Here is a 20,970-nt window from a genome sequence, read left to right as displayed (position 1 = left end):
CTATTTATTAAAACTATAAACCTGCAGTCACTAGCTGTTTGAATGTTGCCGTATTCACATTTTTCTACAAGGAAATTTTGCCGCATAGGATTGGCGGGCAAATTCGCAAAGCTAATTCATATTAATCGCTGTTACGCCGTCTGAAATGGTCAGCGACATCTCTTAGGACCGGTATATTGGAGAACAGAATTATGTTGTTAGTCAGATCATAGGTGATTTCCCTGAATTTGTGGGAAAATCTACAAAGCGTGGTCGAGGATTTGAACTCGGGACAAGGAAAAATGCGTTCTCTTTTATCAGTATCAAACTTGATGAGTAGGTGCATGTGGGTAGGCCGTACCGCCTCAGACAAAAGAAAACCACTGACTCACCTACAGTTCTCGTATTATAGAAGAAGTTAGTTCTACTGCCGTTATATGGACCACCAAAACATATAACAACGTGGAAAAGAAGTAAGTAAACAAGGTGAATACTGGCTCCAATCAATGACGAATCACTCTACCATGCATGAGCTATTAAAGCAACAGGTAATTCAGTAGCGGGTGTCCTTAGCCAGTAAAAATGTTAGTGCGCAAATTGTACTGTGTCGGCAGGCAAGTGAAACACTTAGTTGATTATAATTATCACCTGGAAGTTGACTTAAATAAATAAATTAAACCGCCCTAGCTATTTTGGAAAAGCTGGCGTTGCGAGTTAGCACCGCAGCAAAGACGAAGGCGGAGCTAGTGATCGCTGACGTCAGTTTTTCAAAATTAGTGACCTTTATCGACCTAGCCTGCGTGGCCGGCGTTCAAAGGGGAAGGAGAAGGGGAGTTCGCGCTTCGCCCTCTTTTCTCGCACCTCGCGCTTCGCGCTCTAACTCTCCTTCTCCTTCCCCTTTCAACGCCGGCTGCGCAGGCTATTATCGACCCTGACTTCCAGTCAAAAATAAAAATGAAAATAAAAGGGGGACAAGCCGATTTCAAGATTCGAGGTAATGGTACCGATGATCAAGTTCTGCACGGCTTCGCTACCCTCGTTAATGACTTAGTTTTTCGCCTCAGCCCCCTCTCAGTTAATAAGCATCTGCTGACTACCGTTCTTCTTTTCAAGTTTCGGTTTAGATAGGAAATTCAAGCGTATTTTTGACATTTTGCCGCGTTAGATGTTGCAGTCTGTGCATTTTTTGATCATATATCATATAGTGGATCTATTTTATCTCAGTATAGCCTGTTCTAGGCGTTCAGGGAAGCAGCGCGAAAAACGGGATGAGCGCGAAGAACGGCAAGTGTAAATCAAAGGTCTCTGTGAGACTACGACTATTTTGCTATGGTTTATCTGTTGGCAGTCAATTGTGGTATGGAGTAGTTCTTTTTAAAGGGTGAATTAGGCTTTTCACTTTGTTTAGGAGTGCAAGTGTTGAAATATGTAAATTTGTGTTGTCCTGGATATTCTGGTTAGTTTATTATTAGGAATGTAGGAACGGTGGAACGGCGGAACGGTGGAACGGTACGGTTGATGGGAGGAACATTGTAAAATGCGCATTGACGTATTTTCTTAAAAGGCAGTATGTGTGAATTTTGTAAAACGCAGAAGTGTGAAACATTTTAAAAAGTGGCAACAACAGCTACCAAAACAAAGAACCATTTCAATTAAAAATACGCCAATTTAAGGTAAAGAAGGCGTCGAATAATGATTATTTGGGGGGGGGGGGGGTAGGGTGAAGTGGGGCATAGGTTCGAGATAAAGAAACGCATAAAGCCGAAGTAAGTTAAGAAAGCTGTTAAAAGGGAAATGAAAGTTCCTGAAGTTAATAAGTTTGTACTGAGAAATTTCTAATGGAATCACAAGAACAAGGGGTTTCTATTAAGGTAATTTATCCAAGTCAAACCCTGCTCAAGGTGAGCTGTTGTGAGATGAGCTACGTGTTCTCTTATACCACATGGAAAGTAGTTGTTGTCATCTTATCGCCAAAGTTAAGGTTTGTTGGGCGGGTTTAGTAATTGGATGGGGTACCAATAGGAAACGCCTTGTTGTTAAATTTTGTTGTTGAGTTTTTGAAATCCTTTTTGTCCTTCAAAGTGTTATTGTGTTTAACAAATTAACTGACAAAAAAGTAACAAGCCAAAAAAGAAAGCTCAAAAAATGAAAAAAATTTTAACCCCTTCTTATAACATAAAAATACACAAAAGACCATGATGCATGTTTTATTTAATAACTCAAAACTTATTTACAGCAGTTAAAGTTTCAATATCACATTAACGAGCAAAACATTTCGTTTTTAAGAGTAACACATCGGCTTATGTAAAAGTTATCAAGTTTCCAAAAAAAAAAATTCAATCACTTTACAAATTTGGAACTACAACAATACATTTTCCTTTTTCTAAGATGAAAACTAACCTGAAAACCTGAGAAAAATCGACCGAATTTCAAATTAACTACCAATAAATTGTACTGCGTAAACACAAGGATTGCATCTCAAAAACCATGGCAAAGTATTAAAACTTTACATTTCCAAATAAATCATTAAAGACACATAATTTATGATACAAGCGAGGTTTTCAATCTAAAAAAAAAGGTGATCCAAAGAGCAGTTTGTACCATTTGGAATTTTATCTATTCATACGCAGAAGAACCCAACGAAACCGCTCCACAAAATTTCCGCTCTGCAACCTGAACTTGAGCTGGCTGGCAAATTTAGGAATGAGACTGTTCGCTTGCTGGGACGGTTTTCCTTGGAGAAAACTTGCTGGGATTTTACAAAATATCGATTGTACCTGGGGAAAATGAACCAAAACCTTCTGCTGGCTAAAACAGAAGAAAACGACGCGCGGATTTATAAACGAGAATTTAATAACTGACTAACTTGTATTTGTAAACAATAAAAAGTAATTGTTGACTTTATTTCTATTGTTTCCGTCGGTTATTCTGCTGTCACTGAAGAGGCAAAACAGGTCTCTTTCTTTTCTGTATGTAATATGAGCATGTGAACGATTTTGAGTCAGTTGAACAGCGCGCTCTGCCCAAAGCTAATGTGTGGCTATCTATAACCAGCGTTTTATGGAATAACTACGTATAGGATAACCAGCTTGACCGACATAGTTCTTGGTGAGTATCGATTGTTCCGTTTTCTCTGCCGATTAAGCAGCCTTGAGCAGTTTGAGGGGCGTTCTATGAATAATATCGTGTTCAAATTTTCAGCTGCCCGGGGCGATGGGATGTAAAAAACACACACAAGTTATTCAACAGCATACGCAACAGACCGAAACACGTGCGAAGCAACAAGAAAGATAATTTACCTCAATTTCTAGCTTCGAATATAGACCCAAATCTCCAAGTAACTTTCTCTGACACTCGAAAAACGTTTCAGATCATAATTCCTTCTCAAAGACCATCTTAACGAGCTTTTAAACCCTATTAAAGCTCGTTAGACCGAGACCGCCATATTGCTGAAGGAATAACTTCTGCAAAAATCGTCATGTAAGGCACATTAAAGTTTCTTGGCCGGAATCACTAGGTAATTGGCGGATAAAATTCACTTCCTGTATACCAAACTTGGAGGAGAACGGAAGTAACGCGAATTAAAATAATTTTGGCGATTTACGGTCTAATTAGACCAAAAATCTGTTTCAAATTATAAGAAAGAATAAAATCTTGGGTGATAACTTAAAAAGAAGACTTCATCTGTTTAGTTTCTAACTAAAATTTATAAACTGTCGGGCTTGCTTATGCCCTACGTCAAAAACGTAATGTAAACCCGGTTACGGATTTTGGGAAGCAGGATCCGTGTTTTCCACCACCTATGTACTCAAACAATTACCGGAAATTCGTTTTATCTTGCTGTGCGTCCATTGTGTAAATTCAAAAGCATCGCTCACGAAAACATACTAAGGAAATTCAGGATTAAATACTAAAACTGCCATACCAAAAATTCATAGAATGTATCATACCGTAGAAATGGAATAAAGTGGTAGCTTATCTCTCTAAAAAAAAAAAAACTTCTTTTTTAACGGGAGAATTTTATCTCAACTGGTGTGTCAAGGGGTGTGTCAGCATTGATAACAACTAAGACAACGGAATAGCGTAAACGGCTATAAATAAACACGGCAGAACAAAAGAAAACACGTGTTAAAAAAAATTGAACATAACAGAAGTGAGAGAAAAAAAAGAACGAAAAGCGTAGCACTTTAAAAATTGTACGTTTTGGCAAACGATGGCAAATGAGTTAACCAGTTACTGATGGCAAAAATCACGAGCATAAATGAGAATTGCCAGATACTGCAACTGCGTTGATGTTTCCCCACTCGCTTACCAACCGCAGTGCGGAAATACTTCAAAGACTAAAAGCGAAACCATGTAGCGATAACTTTATCGAAAAAACATCTGTACCACATGACACATTCATACAAACAATCAACGCAAGATTGTACTCACTTAGCACTCAAGGTAACTCTCTTGCTCCACTGAACATGTCTCTTTTCCAGAGTGAATTCTTCCAACGGTGAAGAAAAGTTTATGACAACTGTCAAGTTCAGTGCTATTGAAAACAAATTTATTGAGCAGTAGATAGAGCTCTATTGCTCCTTTAAACTTCGTAAACCGTTGAAAACCACTCCACTCCGCAACAGTTAAGAACCACTGGAATTTGTATCCGTTTATGTTATTTCATTAACTTCACTCTTGCCAAACTAAAGCATTAACGTGCGTATCTTTGTACTGATAACTTGGTACTAATGGATAAAACGCACTCTCCAAGAACTTTCCTTTTAATACAAAGAACAAAACGTTTTTAGACAGTTTATGACCGATTTGGCTTGCGTATGCAAAAATTACAGTTATCTTCAATCCATGACGCCGCAATTTGAACCCGAAAGTGTTTACGCAATACTAATGAGAGCCCCTTTCATCACCTACAGCGGAATATGTGACAAGTCACGTCTTTAACACCAGCTCCCCAGTGTTATGTTGACCCAAACATTGGAAACCACCCCCAAATTGCTTGTGCCGGTCTCACCAGGCTTTGAAAACCAACAAGAAAAATACCATCTTTGGGACTTAAAACGATAAGGAGAAATATAGAATTTTAAAGTGGCCTTAAAACGGAAAACCATGGACTACAGAGTGCTAAAACATTGTTGATGAAGGATTTATCTTTCCTTCCACCGCCGCCATGCTGTAATGGTGCTTACAAATGCGTTTTGAATTCAAAACACTGACTAAATGCAGCTTATCAAATCTTTTAAAAACGAAATGGTAATGTACTGTTATTGCTTTGAACTTGGATGTAATTTTTTGAACGATCGGTAAATCCATTTAGTGTACAATTGACTTCAAAAGCTGGCTGCTAAAATTAAAACTTCGCTTTCAACATGAACATGTGGATAATTATTTCAGCCGTGCAGAACAGCACGGTGCGACGAATTTCGATACTCTGCCACTTGTTAACACATTTTTTTCTTGACTTCATACGAACTAAAAATAAATTCTAAACAAAGTTTCTTTCAAGGTTCTCTTTAGGAGTCTGAATTCTGTAATTTTGTAAGCATTTTTAATGCTTTTTCACGCCGTTGCAATTTGAACCCGCAAGTGTTGAAGCAATACTAATGAGAGACCCTTTCATCACCTACAGCGGAATATGCCCTTTCCCACCCTCCCTGGAGTTTTTTTGGTTCTTCTATTGTTCTATAGATAATAACGGCAAATAAACCAATCAAAATCTGTTTTCTGCGCATATTTTTAGAGAACTCTTGGGGTCCTAGAAGAAGGTTTTTCGTATTATTCCGTGCATTGAAATCGTACAAGGAAATCGTAGAGCCGCGCGGGTTGTATTTACAAACTTCCAAGGCCTTGTTTTGATTCTGAACAAGAAAAAAAAAAATATTTGGGACTTAAAACGGAAAGGAGAAACACTATAGAATTTTAAAGTGGCCTTAAAACGGAAAACCATGGAGTACAGAGTGCTGAAACCTTGTTGATGAAGGATTTATCTTTCCTTTCACCGCCGCGAAGATATGGTGTAATAGTGCTTACAAATGCGTTTTGAATTCAAATCACGGAGTTAAACAAGGACCAATTGCGGCTTCTCAAGTCTTTTGAGAACGAAATGGTAATGTACTGTTATTGCTTTGAACTTGGATGTAATTTTTTGAACGATCGGTAAATCCATTTAGTGTACAATTGACTTCAAAAGCCGGCTGCTCAAATTAAAACTTCGCTTTCAACATGAACATGTGGATAATTATTTCTGCCGTGCAGTACAGCACGGTGCGAAAAATTTCGATACTCTGCCGCTTGTCAACACATTTCTTGACTTCATCCAAACTAAAAATAAATTCTAAACTAAGTTTCTTTCAAGGTTCTCTGTAATTTTTTGGTAATGTACTGTTATTGCTTTGAACTTGGATGTAATTTTTTGAACGATCGGTAAATCCATTTAGTGTACAATTGACTTCAAAAGCCGGCTGCTCAAATTAAAACTTCGCTTTCAACATGAACATGTGGATAATTATTTCTGCCGTGCAGTACAGCACGGTGCGAAAAATTCCGATACTCTGCCGCTTGTCAACACATTTCTTGACTTCATCCGAACTAAAAATAAATTCTAAACAAAGTTTCTTTCAAGGTTCTCTGTAATTTTTTGAACGATCGGTAAATTCATTTAGTGTACAATTGACTTCAAAAGCCGGCTGCTCAAATTAAAACTTCGCTTTCAACATGAACATGTGGATAATTATTTCTGCCGTGCAGTACAGCACGGTGCGAAAAATTTCGATACTCTGCCGCTTGTCAACACATTTCTTGACTTCATCCGAACTAAAAATAAATTCTAAACAAAGTTTCTTTCAAGGTTCTCTGTAATTTTTTGAACGATCGGTAAATCCATTTAGTGTACAATTGTCTTCAAAAGCCGGCTGCTCAAATTAAAACTTCGCTTTCAACATGAACATGTGGATAATTATTTCTGCCGTGCAGTACAGCACGGTGCGAAAAATTTCGATACTCTGCCGCTTGTCAACACATTTCTTGACTTCATCCAAACTAAAAATAAATTCTAAACAAAGTTTCTTTCAAGGTTCTCTGTAGTAGTCTGAATTCTGTAATTTTGTTAGCGTTGCTTTTTCACGAGGCCGCAATTTGAACCCGCAAGTGTTGACGCAATACTAATGACAAACCCTTTCATCACCTACACCGGAATATGTGACAAGTCACGTCTTTAACACGAGATCGGAAGTGTTGACGCAATAATAATAAGAGACCCTTTCATCGCCCACTAAGCGGAAAGAACTCCCTTGAGAAATTAAAACAGTCCCTTGAGAAATTAAAAAAGTCCCTTGAGAGTAGACAAGAATGTTCCAAATTTTGCCCACATCACTCCTAATCTCCTACTTCTGCTTGTAAACAAGCAAAATAGTCGAAAAAATGGCGACTAAGTAATCTGGGCCGTAATCAGACCTTTGGCATAGACGAGGCAAGACCTTGCCAGGAGGTTCTAAGGACATGCCCTCCAGAAAATTTGAAAAACTAGAAGATCGGAATCTATTTCCTAAACATTTTTCATGAGGTATTTCTTGAGAAAAATCAATCTTGTTCAACTGGGGATTATTTTCCCAACAAAACATATTTGGTTTTTAAGTTTGGGTTAAAATCAAGACGAGGCAAGTGACTCGTCTTGCCTCTTGCTAGTTATGGCCCTGGTAATCCTTGTCTTTTTTCTCATTTTGTCTCTTTTCGCTCGCCGTTCTTAACGCTGATCCCAGACTAACCGATCGCCGCGATCAAGCTAATGTTAGTAATATGCCTGTGCAAAACAAACAATCACCGGAACAAAAAATGAATTGAAGGAGAAATAAATCTATTTATGACCGCGGCATCGACCCCGGGCATCGACACGGGGATTGGCAAAAAGCAAAGAAGCTCCCCCGGCGCTATCGGCTCTCAACGGCAAAAATCACTCCATAGTTTTGAATACCATATTCAGTCCAAAGTCAAGAAATCGTTATAGCAGATGAATTACTCAGAAGCTTTTAAACTGCTGCAGTCGCTTCTTCTCGCTGTCAGCCGGTTTGGTCTGGAAAATATAGACGGCAAAGATTTTCCCTATATTTCGGTTTGCAATACAAAGACAAGTTTTTTCAATACATTTTAGTTATTATTTTTGACCGCTTTAGCCGTCAGGATCAGTTTGCCGTCTATATTTTCCATTTTAACTAAGTAACTGATCCAGGCCTTCAATAGATCCGGCACCACTCATCGGTTTGTTGCTGTGATATTGCAGATTTTTATTACTGGTAGGTTTGGTCTGGAAGCGATTTATGAATGAGGCGGTTGTTCCCGCAAGCTACTGACATATAAATTTACAACAGTAGCCAGAATGTTTCGTCTTCTTCTTTTGATTATTTGATTTAAAGTGCTACTACGATCAAATTTTCGATTTCCATTTTTTTACATTTTCCGTGTACAATTTGACTTTCTTACTTACCTTGCCAATTTTCAATCCATTACGAACATCAGAAGTCGTTTTATTTTAACGTCTATTTCCGATAATTTACGGCCGCCATTAAAAAACCTTGTTCCAAGGCTTGGTTGCGAATAGAGAGAAAATGACGTCAAAGACTCCAAATACCTCACGGGTTGAAATTATAATAACAATCAGCATAGAATATTGCACGAAAAATAAGCCCAAACTTTTTGTTGCTTTTCGCGTGATTTTCACTGCATATTGTTATTATAATTTCAACCCGTGAGGTATTTGGAGCCTTGACGTCATTTTCTCCTTATTCGCAACCAAGCCTTGGAACAAGGTTTTTTAATGGCGGCCGTAAATTAGCGGAAATAAACATTAAAATAAGACGACTTCTGATGTTCGTAATGGATTGAAAATTGGCAAGGTGAGTAAAAAAGTCTTCTTGTACACGAAAATGTAAAAAAATGGAAATCGAAAATTTGATCGTAGTAGCACTTTAAAAATTAAATTTATTTTCCATGGATAATTGCTGAATATTCACAAAAACCAACCTTTATTTCTTTGTTAAACGTATATTACGGAAGTAAAATTTAAATTATTATTAAATTATTAGAATCAGCCTAATTCTACTTTATTGGTAGTTTTTTGTTATGTCAAACAATGTTTCCTATGTTTCTGATTACCGACGTTTTCCATGGCCACAGAATGCAGTTATTAAGTTTATTGTTATATTTCTAATTCAATATACTGTTCGATCATTCCTTGTGACGGCCAATGAATCCAATAACCCAAACAGTATTCTTCTTTCGACATTTTTAGCGTAAATTAAGAATATCTGCAATTGCCGGTTTATTCCAATTACACAAAGTTCTTTACTTATAATTAGAAAAAGAACAAATTAAATTTAGAACAAATTTATTTTTATGAGACGGCAGCTGTTCAATTCGTTGCCAAGCAACAGGGTATGAAAACGAGGCTCGAGTCGGATTGCATAATCGTGAGGCATGACGGGTATTGCGAAGCTTGGAATGAAAATGGCGGCTAGTGATGTTGTACTGAATCATGAAAACGAAACTAGCGATAAAAAGAGTAGTGATAATTCTGTTAAAGTAATATGTCTAGGAGACAGTGCGGTAGGAAAATCCAAGTAAGTTTGTCTGTGTGATCGGTTATATTTCTTTTCCTTGTACGTGCTGTAGCACAGGAAACTGTGGCGTCTAACCAACCGGCTAAATTTGTCTATTATTTCCTTTCCAGATTAGTTGAAAGATTTCTCATGGACGGATAGTATCCTTTGCGTTTATCGTTGTAGTATAAACCTCTAAGCATTCGAATCAATGCCATGTTGATAAGAGTTAAGCAGAGATGTTTTGATTTGTTTTAAAAGCTGTCGATCAACGCGTTCTGTTAGGTGAGTTTATTTATACGGAAGCTCATTTGCTATATAAGCTTAAACCTGTGAGCTTTTATACGTGCAAGAGCTGGTGTCCGGGAAGGGATTTTATTCCGTTTTGTATACTGTGAAAATTTAACGGCTCAATTCGATTACTTTAACATTGACCCTTCAGCTTCTACATATCATGGCGTTCAATTTTAAAAAATATTCATGTACATGCAATGACACCTCTCGTCATTTAATTACTGTTCTAACAATACCACGAAATGTTCTCTTGCCTCAGGCTGGCTATTATGTTTTCCATAGCATTTATATATTTAGTGCTTTGCATATTTCGGACTTCTTTCTTTAGATAACACTTCGGTCTGTGCAGTACATGTAAAAATAAACATTTAAAACAGCTGTACCCTTATAACACTAATCCATGTTACTGTAATGGCTTTGAATGTTTGATGTTGTTAAAAGCAAAGGCTGCACCATCTTACAAATAATTATATATATTATGTTTCTTGCATTTGCAAAAAGTCCTTGAATCTGCCAAACCTATCCTGTCCTTTATGCTAAAAAACTTACAAGACACTTTTTCTTACTTGTACTACATCCCTTAAGTACAATAAATTACTTACTCTGACTGGGATTGCATGGTTTCAAGTCATATTTAACAGTCTCTTGAAATTCAGATCATTCTCTGTTATGTTCTTTCTTTTTATTATTTTTTGTATTTTAAAATGGGGGTTGCAAAAAAGTCTTACTAGGGCTTTGGTTCTGACACTGAATTATTCTTTTTGTGAGAATCTATTTGGAGGCATCTCATGTACAAATACAAGAAAAAATTTGCAGGCCAGTCTGACTTAATAATAGATACATGTAAGTCTGATGACCTTGTCATTTTGTCATGTATAACTAAAATTTCCTGCTGTACATGTATGTCTCAAAAAACTTATCCACTGTTATTGGTTATGGTAGCCATTGTTTTAGATCTGAATCAGTTAAGCACTCAAAGTTTCCTTGACGAAAACCACAGTAAACCTCAGCAACTCTCTACTTATGCTCTAACACTATTTCAGTACAAGACACGTGTAGACGGAATTGATGTTCGAGTTGGTAAGTACATTGTATCTGTAAATGTGAAAGAAGGTTTGTAAGCATTAATCCAACATTCACAGTAGCATAAACAAACTGTCAGCTGGTGATGGGCAAACCAGCTTGCATGTTAGCATTGGGGATCTTCCTTTGAAAAGGGGTTTTCCATTTTTCAGTGGCGTTGATCTCTTTTAGAACCTACATGTACAGTACACACAAAAAGTCTGTCCTCTGTAAAAAACGTGCTGCGGGTGGAAGGTAATAATGTCCTGGGAGAGAAATGGGTGCACAGTGCTTACTGTTCACAAGCACTGAACTCAGATCTTGCAAAAATTTAAAATGCACTTCTTGGTGAAGGTCAAGGTTACTGGAAGATTTTAAAAAAGTGATTACATGATGATGAATTTGTTTGTTTATTAAAGGAAATTAAATCTTGAGGAATTACCTCAAAATGTGCCCTATCCACCAATTCTTGTTGGGGAAGTTGCTTTGCAATAGTTTGTTGATTTTCTTTTACAGTTATTACTTTCGTACATGTATAATCTAATTTTTTTTACGCCAAAGAATTCAAAAGGTGAAAATGGAAATGGAAAAAAAAAATGGAAAGCGCCCTGAGTATCCAACTTTTGCACAAAACTGATACATGTAATCTTGACAATTTTTATTGCACACAATTACCAGTTTCTTTCTCCTTTTGACCACTTTTATAAGTCCAGCAAAAGAGACAATCATACCAGCTGCCAGCCAAACACATTTTATTAAATATTGCTTGTTAATTTTTACCCACATTTAGCTTCCAACCACTTTACCAATTACTGCAGTTAGTTTCTGGGGTGAAACTCAAAATATTATGAAAAACAGCATCTGAATTTTTGAATGATTAATCTTATTTTGACCAGAATCACTCTCCTTAATGTCAGGTAGTCTCTTTGTTGTTAATAATTGAATATAGGATAAAGCATAACTCCAACATAAAATTTCATAAGTCACATTTTGTAACAAACTTTGTGGCACATATTGTGTGCGAATGGCTGTTTACTTGTAAACTGAGCCCAGAAGTGATTGGCATCTACATGTAATTTCTCATTACAATGTCAATTACAGTAAATGTCATGCAAGCAGGTAAGGAGAATTAAAAAATGATCATCAGCTAGATTCTTACAATCCAATGAGTCAGTAAAAAAGAGTTGCCGATAATCTTCAGAGCAGGTGAATAAAAGAAAGGGCTCAATGTCGTCGTTAGAATTCTTCCTTGCTAAGGATCATGCACTTACATTTAAATGTATAATACATTTAAATGTATAATTTTAAGTTAACTTGCTGTGTTTTAGATACATGTATGTTGCTGTGATTTGTTTTTCAATCTTCTGGGCATGTCTTACTTAAGATTGCATACAGTCCGGGAAAACAAAAAAATGGTTTTAATTTACATGTAAAGTGGTGCTTGTGTGTGTGTGTGTTTTTTTTTAAACTAGATCAATGCCATTGGGTGAATCCTTTTATCATGTTAAATTTTCAGCTACTTTGCTTCCACTGTCTGTCATATAATTATAAAATAAAGCAGCTGGAAATACAAGACTGATATTTTTATTAAAAATCAAGTTTCGTGTGTATCTGAGTGAGCAAAGCCTGCTGATAAGAACACTGTGTTTCCTTTTAAGCCTCAGTTGTCAGTGATCAGGCATTTTAATTAAAGAAGATTCCAGAATCTTTCAGACAGAAGCAATGAAGTAATTAGCATTTTTGTGTATAAAAGTTTGGAATACCCCTGGAGAGAGTTATTAATAGTACAGTGTAGGTTCAATTAATTCAGCACAAATTTCATTAAAAAGTATTGTCAGTGGGGGAAATAAAATCTAAATTGCTTTTTCCGTAGCCAGTAAGTCTCAAATTTTTTTTTTTATTTGAACCTTGAAGGGGCTTTGTCATAGATTCTAACAGATTATTGAACAGCCAAAATTTATTTTCGTGTCGCAGGAAACCTAAAAATAATAGTCATTTTTTGATTAAATATTGCTAAATATATTTGAGCACTGAAACTGTTAAAGAGCGTCTTTGGCTGTGGATGGCTGGGATGGAAATGGATTACCTAATGGCAACTTGAAAAATTAAGGCTTAAGGTGGCTCGACCCAGTTTTTTTCTTGCGATACCTATCAACTTTGAAACCCTCATACTTAAAGGGATTAATGTCAATGACATATCCACTATATTACATGGATTACACATAGACTGAACTGCAATATGATATAAATTTTTGGGAGATCAGAATGAATATCACGTGACAATGACGTCACACAGGTTTTTGCTCTGAATCGAATTTTAGCCCTTAACCGCATTTTCTCTGGGTCTTTGCCTTCAGCTCTGCGGAGTTTCATCGAAATCTACAAGAGGAATTTTAAAATATCTTGGAATTTGTTTTTAGATGGTATAATTTATGCATAAAATAAAGACAAGACTTCATATAAAGAAATTTGCCTCTTTTTTATGTTTAATGGGAGGCTTTAGCCCTCATTCCTTTTAAAAATGTCTCATATCCGATATCCAAACCTTAAAATTAAAGTAGGTAGACTTGCACGATTTCGAAAAGTATAAAAAAAAGGAATCATAGTGAAGCTCAATGTTTAGCTCTATTTACCAATTTTATGCCTACTTTCGCAAAAAAAAATGATTATTTCAAAACTCGTCAATGAATTTTCCCCAAAATTTTTCAGGGTGGCAATTGATTAGTACACTACACAATCCCTGAATTTGATGCTCATTGAAAACTTCTAAGATTGTCTAACATAAACGTAAAATTGAGTAAATATTGAAGCGATCGTAGTTTTGTGCTCTGGGATTTCTTATTGTTTCGAGTTGAGCACAACATCGAATTCCTGTGCACCACGCGTGAAATAACAACGCTTGGCCACCTTCCGAAAGCGTACCGAAATCTTTCGGAATATGGTAATATTCTTGAGTTCAAGTAAACAATAATGAATGAATAAAACTCAAAGCCGGTTATGTTTTGACGCCATTCCAGTCATTTACATATGACTTGACAGCGTACTCAGAAACTTACCTCGTTTACACTTTCTTTCTTTTGATGTTTAGCGTAGCATTTAGTACTTCTGCATTTCTTGCTCTTGGCATATTTAACTTTAAACTCAGCTAAGACGTCGACCACACAAGAAAAGTTGTGGCGTGACAATTTCTTTTCCATTGTTTACTTTAAAACAGACCATATTTCGGAAATATTTCGGTGAGCTTTCGGAAGGTAGCCAAGCGTAGTCATTTTACGCGTGGTGCACAGGAATTCGATGTTGTGCTCAACTCGAAACAATAGGAAATCCCAAAGCACAAAATTATTCAAAACTACGAGATCGCTTCAATATTTACTCAATTTTGCGTTTATATTAGACAACCTTAGAGGTTTTCAATGAGCATCAAATTCAGGGATTGTGTAGTGTAAGGATCAATTGTCACCCTGAAAAATGTTGGGGAAAATTCATCGGCGAGTTTTGAAATAATCGTGTTTTTTGCGGAAGTAGGCGTAAAATTGGTAAATAGGGATAAACATTGAGCTTCACTGTGGTTCGTATATTTCATATTTTTCGAAATCGCGCAAGTCTACCTACTTTCTACGGTTTGGATATCGGATATGGGACATTTTTAAAAGGAATGAGGGCTAAAGCCTCCAATTAAACATAAAAAAGAGGCAAATTTCTTTATATGAAGTCTTGTCTTTATTTTACGCATAATTTATACCATCTAAAAACAAATTCCAAGATATTTCAAAATTCCTCTTGTAGATTTCGATGAAACTCCGCAGAGCTGAAGGCAAAGACCCAAGGTAGACGTAGCTTGGAGGATCTCGAGAGAAAATGCGGTTAAGGGCTAAAATTCGATTCAGAGCAAAAACCTGTGTGACGTCATTGTCACGTGATATTCATTCTGATCTCCCAAAAATTTATATCATATTGCAGTTCAGTCTATGTGTAATCCATGTGATATTATTAGTAGATATGTCATTGACATTAATCCCTTTAAGTTTGAGGGTTTCAAAGTTGATAGGTATCGCTAGAAAAAAACTGGGTCGAGCCACCTTAACTTTTCAAGTTGGTTCCACAGGTCTTCAAAAAATGGATATTTATAGCTGTGTGTTGATTTGTATCCCGGAAATTAATTATATCTTCCTTTAGATGTTTAAAGATAATGTTTTTCATAGGTTTAGTTGCCTACCACTAATTTCAGAACAGTTTAGACCAAAAATCTGCAAAATCCTCATGATGTACATGTATGTAGCTTCTTTAATTTATACATAATGTTTTGATGTAAAAAACAACAACACTCCATTGTACAGTTTTCTGCAATGGACGAAGTTAATGATACACATTGTACATTTGTTGCTTTTTAAATGTGGATACCAAGTGAGATGCCGTGCTAGGTTCTAATTACTTGGCTTGTTATTTACCACATGTAGCTGTTGCCGTGATTATTGCCATGATCTCAAAATGCAACTTGCAATAATTTTCTTTTCAGACTTCTGGGATACAGCAGGACAAGAGAGATTTAGCAGCATGCACCCATCATATTACCATCAAGCACATTCTTGTTTACTAGTAAGTACATGTAAATGTAAATTCCATTTAAATATATTATAATTATAGCATATTTTGATGATTTTGAAGCTAAAACCAAAGCAATCATAGAGCATGATCTGATGTACATGTATTTTATTTTTGTTACGTTGTGTGAAGAAATACAACCACGCCTGTTGAACATGTAAAAATTATTGACAGTACAACCCTCCAAGTTTATTTTTTTGCTTAGTAGCCATTTGGCCACCGACTGCCCAAGTTTGGTCGCCAGTGAAAAATTTTAGTCGCTAAATTAAGCTCATGCATTCAATCCTTCTTCTCAATTTGAGTCGCCAGGCTGGCGACTTCAGTTCTAATTTAGTCGCCAGCTCCAAAATTTAAGTCGCCATGGCGACTAAAATGGTCTTAACTTGGAGGGTTGGTTACGTTGTGCGAAGAAATACAACCACACCTGTTGAACGTGTAAAAATTATTGACAGTAATGTGTTATCATTATTGTTGTATTTCCAGGTATTTGACATCACAAGGAAGGTGACATACAAAAATCTGGCAAAATGGTACAAAGAACTAAGAGATTACAGAGAAAACATCCCTTGTATAGTTATAGCAAACAAAATTGATGGTATCCTTTTAAAACAGATTCCAGTTTGCATTGTTCTCTCAAAGTTCATATTTGTTTGTAATGTGCATTTGATCAAATTCACATGAAATACACTGTATACAGTCAACTCTCTCTTAAATGGACACCACTGGGACTGGCTCCAACTGTCCGTTTTAGAGAGGTGTTCTTCTTGTAGGGAGTTTAGTTTCAGTAAAATAACTGAAAATGGCAGAGACAGCACCAACACCAGGTGTCTGTCTTAAAGAGGTGTCCATCTTATACAGGTGCCTGTTAAGAGAGAGTTCACTGTACATGTATGTGCGATACATATTAAGTGCTAATCATCATTCTAATGTCAATTAGTAGAAACTCAGCTGTGTTCTATTGGAAATCCGCAAATCTGATTGGTTCTCCCACTGTTTTCTATTCGCCGATAGAAAACAGTCGCGCGCGCGAGTAGCTCTTTAAGCGGTAAATTTTCTTAATTTTTGTCTTCAAAGTGCACAATATTGTAGGTTTTGGACTGCAATCCTTTAGAGTTTCTACTAAAACAATTAGACTACTCGCCCTCGTTTTCAATGAGCGATAGTCAACTCGGCTGCGCCTCGTTGACTATTTGCTCATAGAAAACTCGGGCTCGTAGTCTAATTGTTAATTATTTCAAAGTGTTAATGTTTGCGCAGGGGGAATGCATTTGTACAAACTGATCAGGCCCAGCTCACCACGAGTCTCTCGTAGCTCAGTTGGTTTAAGTGCCCAACCGTTATCTGGGAGGCCATGGGTTCGATTCCGGTCAGGGACTTAAAATTTTTCTTTGTCCCATGCCAGCGTAACATTTCATATTTATCAAACTGATTTACCATACACTGTAATCTCCATTTATAATGCTATGATGGCCCTTAAATGCATGTCGAGCTGCATTCCCCGATATCCTTTCTCCAATTCATTAAACATACAGAGGTCAGCGGTCATAACACCAGAAGCTCCCAAAAGCTGGAAATTCCTAAATTTAAATCTTTAAAGATTCCACCTTGTAAAATTTTGACTCTGATTAATTTTGCAAAACTACATGTAATCTTCAGCGAAAAACAAGCAAACATAAAGTAGTAAATAATAAAGATGGCAATTTTTTTAAACGGGCTCATTATAAATAATCATAGTTTTCCTTGACTGCTTTGTTTTTATTAAAGTTGACTACAGTATAACACAGAAAGGCTTTAATTTTCCCAAAAAACATGGGCTTCCATTCTATTTTGTGTCAGCATCTGATGGAACAAATGTTGTAAAGGTAAGTGAAATAAAATCAAATTGCATGTGAGGTGTTTGCTATACTACTGTTAATGTTTCTGTTTTGTGTCTTGAAGGCACGGGGGCACATACTGTATGTGGGGCGGGGTATACAACTATAGACTGTACATGTACATGTATTTCTCTTCAGGTTGGCTTGGGAGTGAGGAATGGGGGGTTTTGCTCATCATTTTAATAGAGACATCTCTGTGAAAAAGAACTGATAGCACAAATGAAAAGAATAAACTTAAGTGACAACAGATGCATTGAATACATGTTGTGATACTACTACTGTAACAGCTAGAGAATTTCCAAGATTGTGTTTGTAACCAAAAAAAAATTAAAATATTTATATGCAATTACATTGTCTCGACATGAAGACAGGAATTCATGTAAGGGAAATGCAGTTACATGTAAAGACAAAGACATAGACAAACTTTCTTTAGACCGGGTTAAAAACAATCAGTATGTAACACTATGGTGCGTGAATTGTATACAATTAACATATATTTGTTACAGATATAAATTTTTATTGTAAAGTTGTTGAGTGCCTTGATTTTGTCAAATTGATTTTACATTTTCTTTTTTTAAGGCATTTCGAGAAGCAATTAAACTGGCTGTAAAGTATAAAGAAAACTCAACAGATTTTATGGATGAAGTTCTACGTGAACTAGAGGTACATGTACATGTACTTGGTCATACCATTATTATGCTAGCAGATAATGTGAAGTGTTATAGAACATTATAATGCCTTATGCCTTGTTACCAATTCTTTGAGTTAAAAGGTATAAAAAAACCATCCTTAGAATTCTTTGAAAAAGAAAAATCAGAACCCATGTTTTGCCCTTGTTGTTGTAATTTAATTGGCAGTGATTCTTTACAGTTACTGTCTCCATTTGATCTGAAGAAAGTATACTTGCTTTATCCTGGGGGGTGGGGGGGGGGGTGGGAAAAGAGGGAATAAACGATAAAAAAAAAAAAAAAAAAAAAAAAAAATTTGGGGGGGGGAGGGGGGTGGGAAGAGGAGGGAGATCTTGTAATTGACATTGTGAATTCTGATCTATATTTGAACTGGGAAAGGCAGGAAAGCTCTTGAAAGCCATGTATGTCGAATTTTTGTGGCACTACAAAATCATATGTTTAAGTAAATTACAAAGCTATCAATTCAGGTACTGAGATGTTTTTCCTTGTGAGTGCTGGTGGTGGAGTAAGGGGGAGTTGTGTCCAATTACAGTAGGACAATTGTGAGAGGCATGGTGACCAACACTGTAATGGTTAGTGTGCCAGCCTCTGTATCACGCAGTCTGGGTTCGAATCCTAACGTGTCACTGCATTGTGTCCTTACTGGCTTACCTGTAGGCAAGACACTTTAGTCTCATAAAGCCTCTCTCAATCCGGTGTATAAATTGGTAGCGGTGAATTTACTGCTGGGGGTAACCCTGCGATGGACAAACATTCCATCCATGGGGGATTAGAAATACTCCTAGCCGCTTAATGCTACAGAAAGCGGGATAAGCTCCAGCCTGGTGAACAATTTGGCTCAACAGAAGGTGTTACCTTTTTACCTTTACCTTGTTCGATAAGGAGGGTTGTTCTGTTAAATTAATCCCTGTGCAATATCTGAATTTTAGAACTTCGATGACATGAGCCTCAATCAAGATGGCTATGATTCTTCAGATAAGAAAAGCAGTGAAGACGAAGGAAAAACATGATAACAACTGAGATGCGGCTTCGTTGGATTATGTACAACGCTATTTATGTCAGAGGACAGAATATTTCAACGCAGAGTAATTTATTCTCCTTATTAGAGTTTTTAATTATTAGCTATAAATATTTAAGAGATTTACATTGTAATGAATGTATTGACTGTTAGACATCTAGCAGTCATTGGTGACGTGAGATCACATCACAAAATGTCCTCCTAAGGCTGGAGAAAATAACATCACCATCAACACAGCTGAAAAATACGAAAATTATTTCATCCCATCAAACCTTTTCGTTGCAAAAGGTACATGGATCCCTTGCCAGACTTTGGCTGGGAAAAAAATTGTTTGAGTTTAAATGTACAGAATATATAACCAAGTATTCAATTTCATTTGTTGTAAATTTTTGTGACATACAAATCTGTGAGCCCATTCAGGGAATTGTGATAGTTTTCAATATGATGCCATCAAATTCTAAAATTTAAACTGTGCCGCCTATCCTGCACACCTGTTGTTTTCACGTGAGTTTGATCTGAAAAATAGTCAAATTTTAAGCAAGTTGTGAAGTCAATATACATGTAGTTCTTTACTTGGAAACTAGATCTGGTAGGATAATCGAAGGAATTTTTAGGTAGTTTGAAAGATTATCTCGATTCCGGATTTTTTGAGTAGGCAAAATTTGTTAAAATGGCTACCAGATGAGGGAAAGATAAATTCAGATTGTATGATGAATAAACAAACACGAGCGTCCAATTTCTAATACTTTTCTTTGTAGAAACAATGTATTATCATTCCCCCTAGGTGTTCTGAAAATTTAAAGGGTAAGAAATTTCGGTCATGGGATTTTTGGGGGTTAATGTTTGGGGGTTTTAGTTGGAAGCCCAAGGGATTTTCCTGGGCCTTGATTTTGGGGGTGGGGGTGGCCGCCATTCGATCATCCCCGTCACTTGAAATCCAGAGTACCCCCTCCCCCCTTGGGCATCAATAATAATTTTGCATTTTTATACGATTTAGTGTACATGTAGCTTGTGAACGCAGACGAATTTCTAGTGGTCCGCAGGCCACTGTATTTGATCTTCATTATTGCTGTATGTTTTCTAGAACATCACATCACATCTAAAATTATGCACAAGTTTCTTTTTCTTCAAGTTACACGAAGTAGAGTTAAAATGTGTGAGAACAACAATTCAATAAGTAGTTTGAAATTTCAAATTTGATGGCATCACGATGAAAACTTTCTGTATAGTTTCAAACCTTGTGTACTCGTTTAAACGTGATTAACTTTAAGCTTCCTCTTAAATAAGAGTAAAAAAAAAAAAAAAAAAAAAGAGAGAAAAAGGGGGAGACCGAAAAAGAAAGGAAAAAAAAAAATTTAAAATGAAGGGGAAAAAACAAAAACAAAGTAATCACTCCAGCCAATCACGAAGAACACAGACAATCCAGTAAGCCAATCAAAACTTGAAGCAAATACATGAAGCCAGCACGAAGCGCGGAAAAACGTGCGCAAGCGAGTGATGATTGGTTTTGGCTTTACTTCTGATTGGCTGAGAAAGTAGCGTGAGAGCTTTAAACCAATCACTAAGCGTAGTAATGCAAAACCAATGCAAACGCGAATTTTTCAACACTCAAGTGAAAACTGCTCTAGTATTAGAATTTACTTTTCTTTGGAATGGACGAAGCCTTTGTGTGAAAGCGAGGGAGAGGTTTTAATTGACCATGAGACGATACAGACCAGAAACTAGTTAAAAACAACAAAAATCGTTCGAAAAGCTGAGTGTATCAGAACAAAGTCAACTCTTGCCTCGCCTCTGCTCAAAGGCTTAGATTCTAAACACAATGGTAAAATGGGCTATAATGAGGTGGACAGTTTCCAGAGACT

General features: G+C 36.6%; 1 protein-coding gene across 1 annotated transcript; it reads left to right on the top strand.

The window, feature by feature from the left end:
• Window positions 1-9,392: 9,392 nt before the first annotated feature.
• Window positions 9,393-19,658, top strand: LOC144644495 (rab-like protein 2A). The gene is made up of 8 exons (XM_078503987.1): window positions 9,393-9,590; window positions 9,701-9,730; window positions 10,864-10,943; window positions 15,442-15,521; window positions 16,011-16,122; window positions 17,292-17,389; window positions 17,981-18,064; window positions 19,020-19,658. Exons 1-8 carry the CDS (start codon window positions 9,448-9,450, stop codon window positions 19,098-19,100), a joined length of 708 nt encoding a protein of 235 aa, XP_078360113.1. The 5' UTR covers window positions 9,393-9,447; the 3' UTR covers window positions 19,101-19,658.
• The last annotated feature ends 1,312 nt before the right edge of the window (window positions 19,659-20,970 follow it).

The sequence above is a fragment of the Oculina patagonica genome, chromosome 2, assembly GCF_052425735.1.
Source record: "Oculina patagonica isolate OP01 chromosome 2, crgOcupat, whole genome shotgun sequence".
Classification (NCBI taxonomy): Eukaryota; Metazoa; Cnidaria; class Anthozoa; order Scleractinia; family Oculinidae; genus Oculina; species Oculina patagonica.
This window is presented reverse-complemented; position numbering and strand designations above follow the sequence as displayed.

Coding starts and splice junctions, on each gene's coding strand:
- LOC144644495 (XM_078503987.1), top strand. CDS start 9,448: ATGACGGGTATTGCGAAGCTTGGAATGAAAATGGCGGCTAGTGATGTT. Junction 9,731..10,863: donor AGATTTCTCATGGACGGATA/GTATCCTTTGCG, acceptor CGAAAACCACAG/TAAACCTCAGCAACTCTCTA. Junction 15,522..16,010: donor AAGCACATTCTTGTTTACTA/GTAAGTACATGT, acceptor TTGTATTTCCAG/GTATTTGACATCACAAGGAA.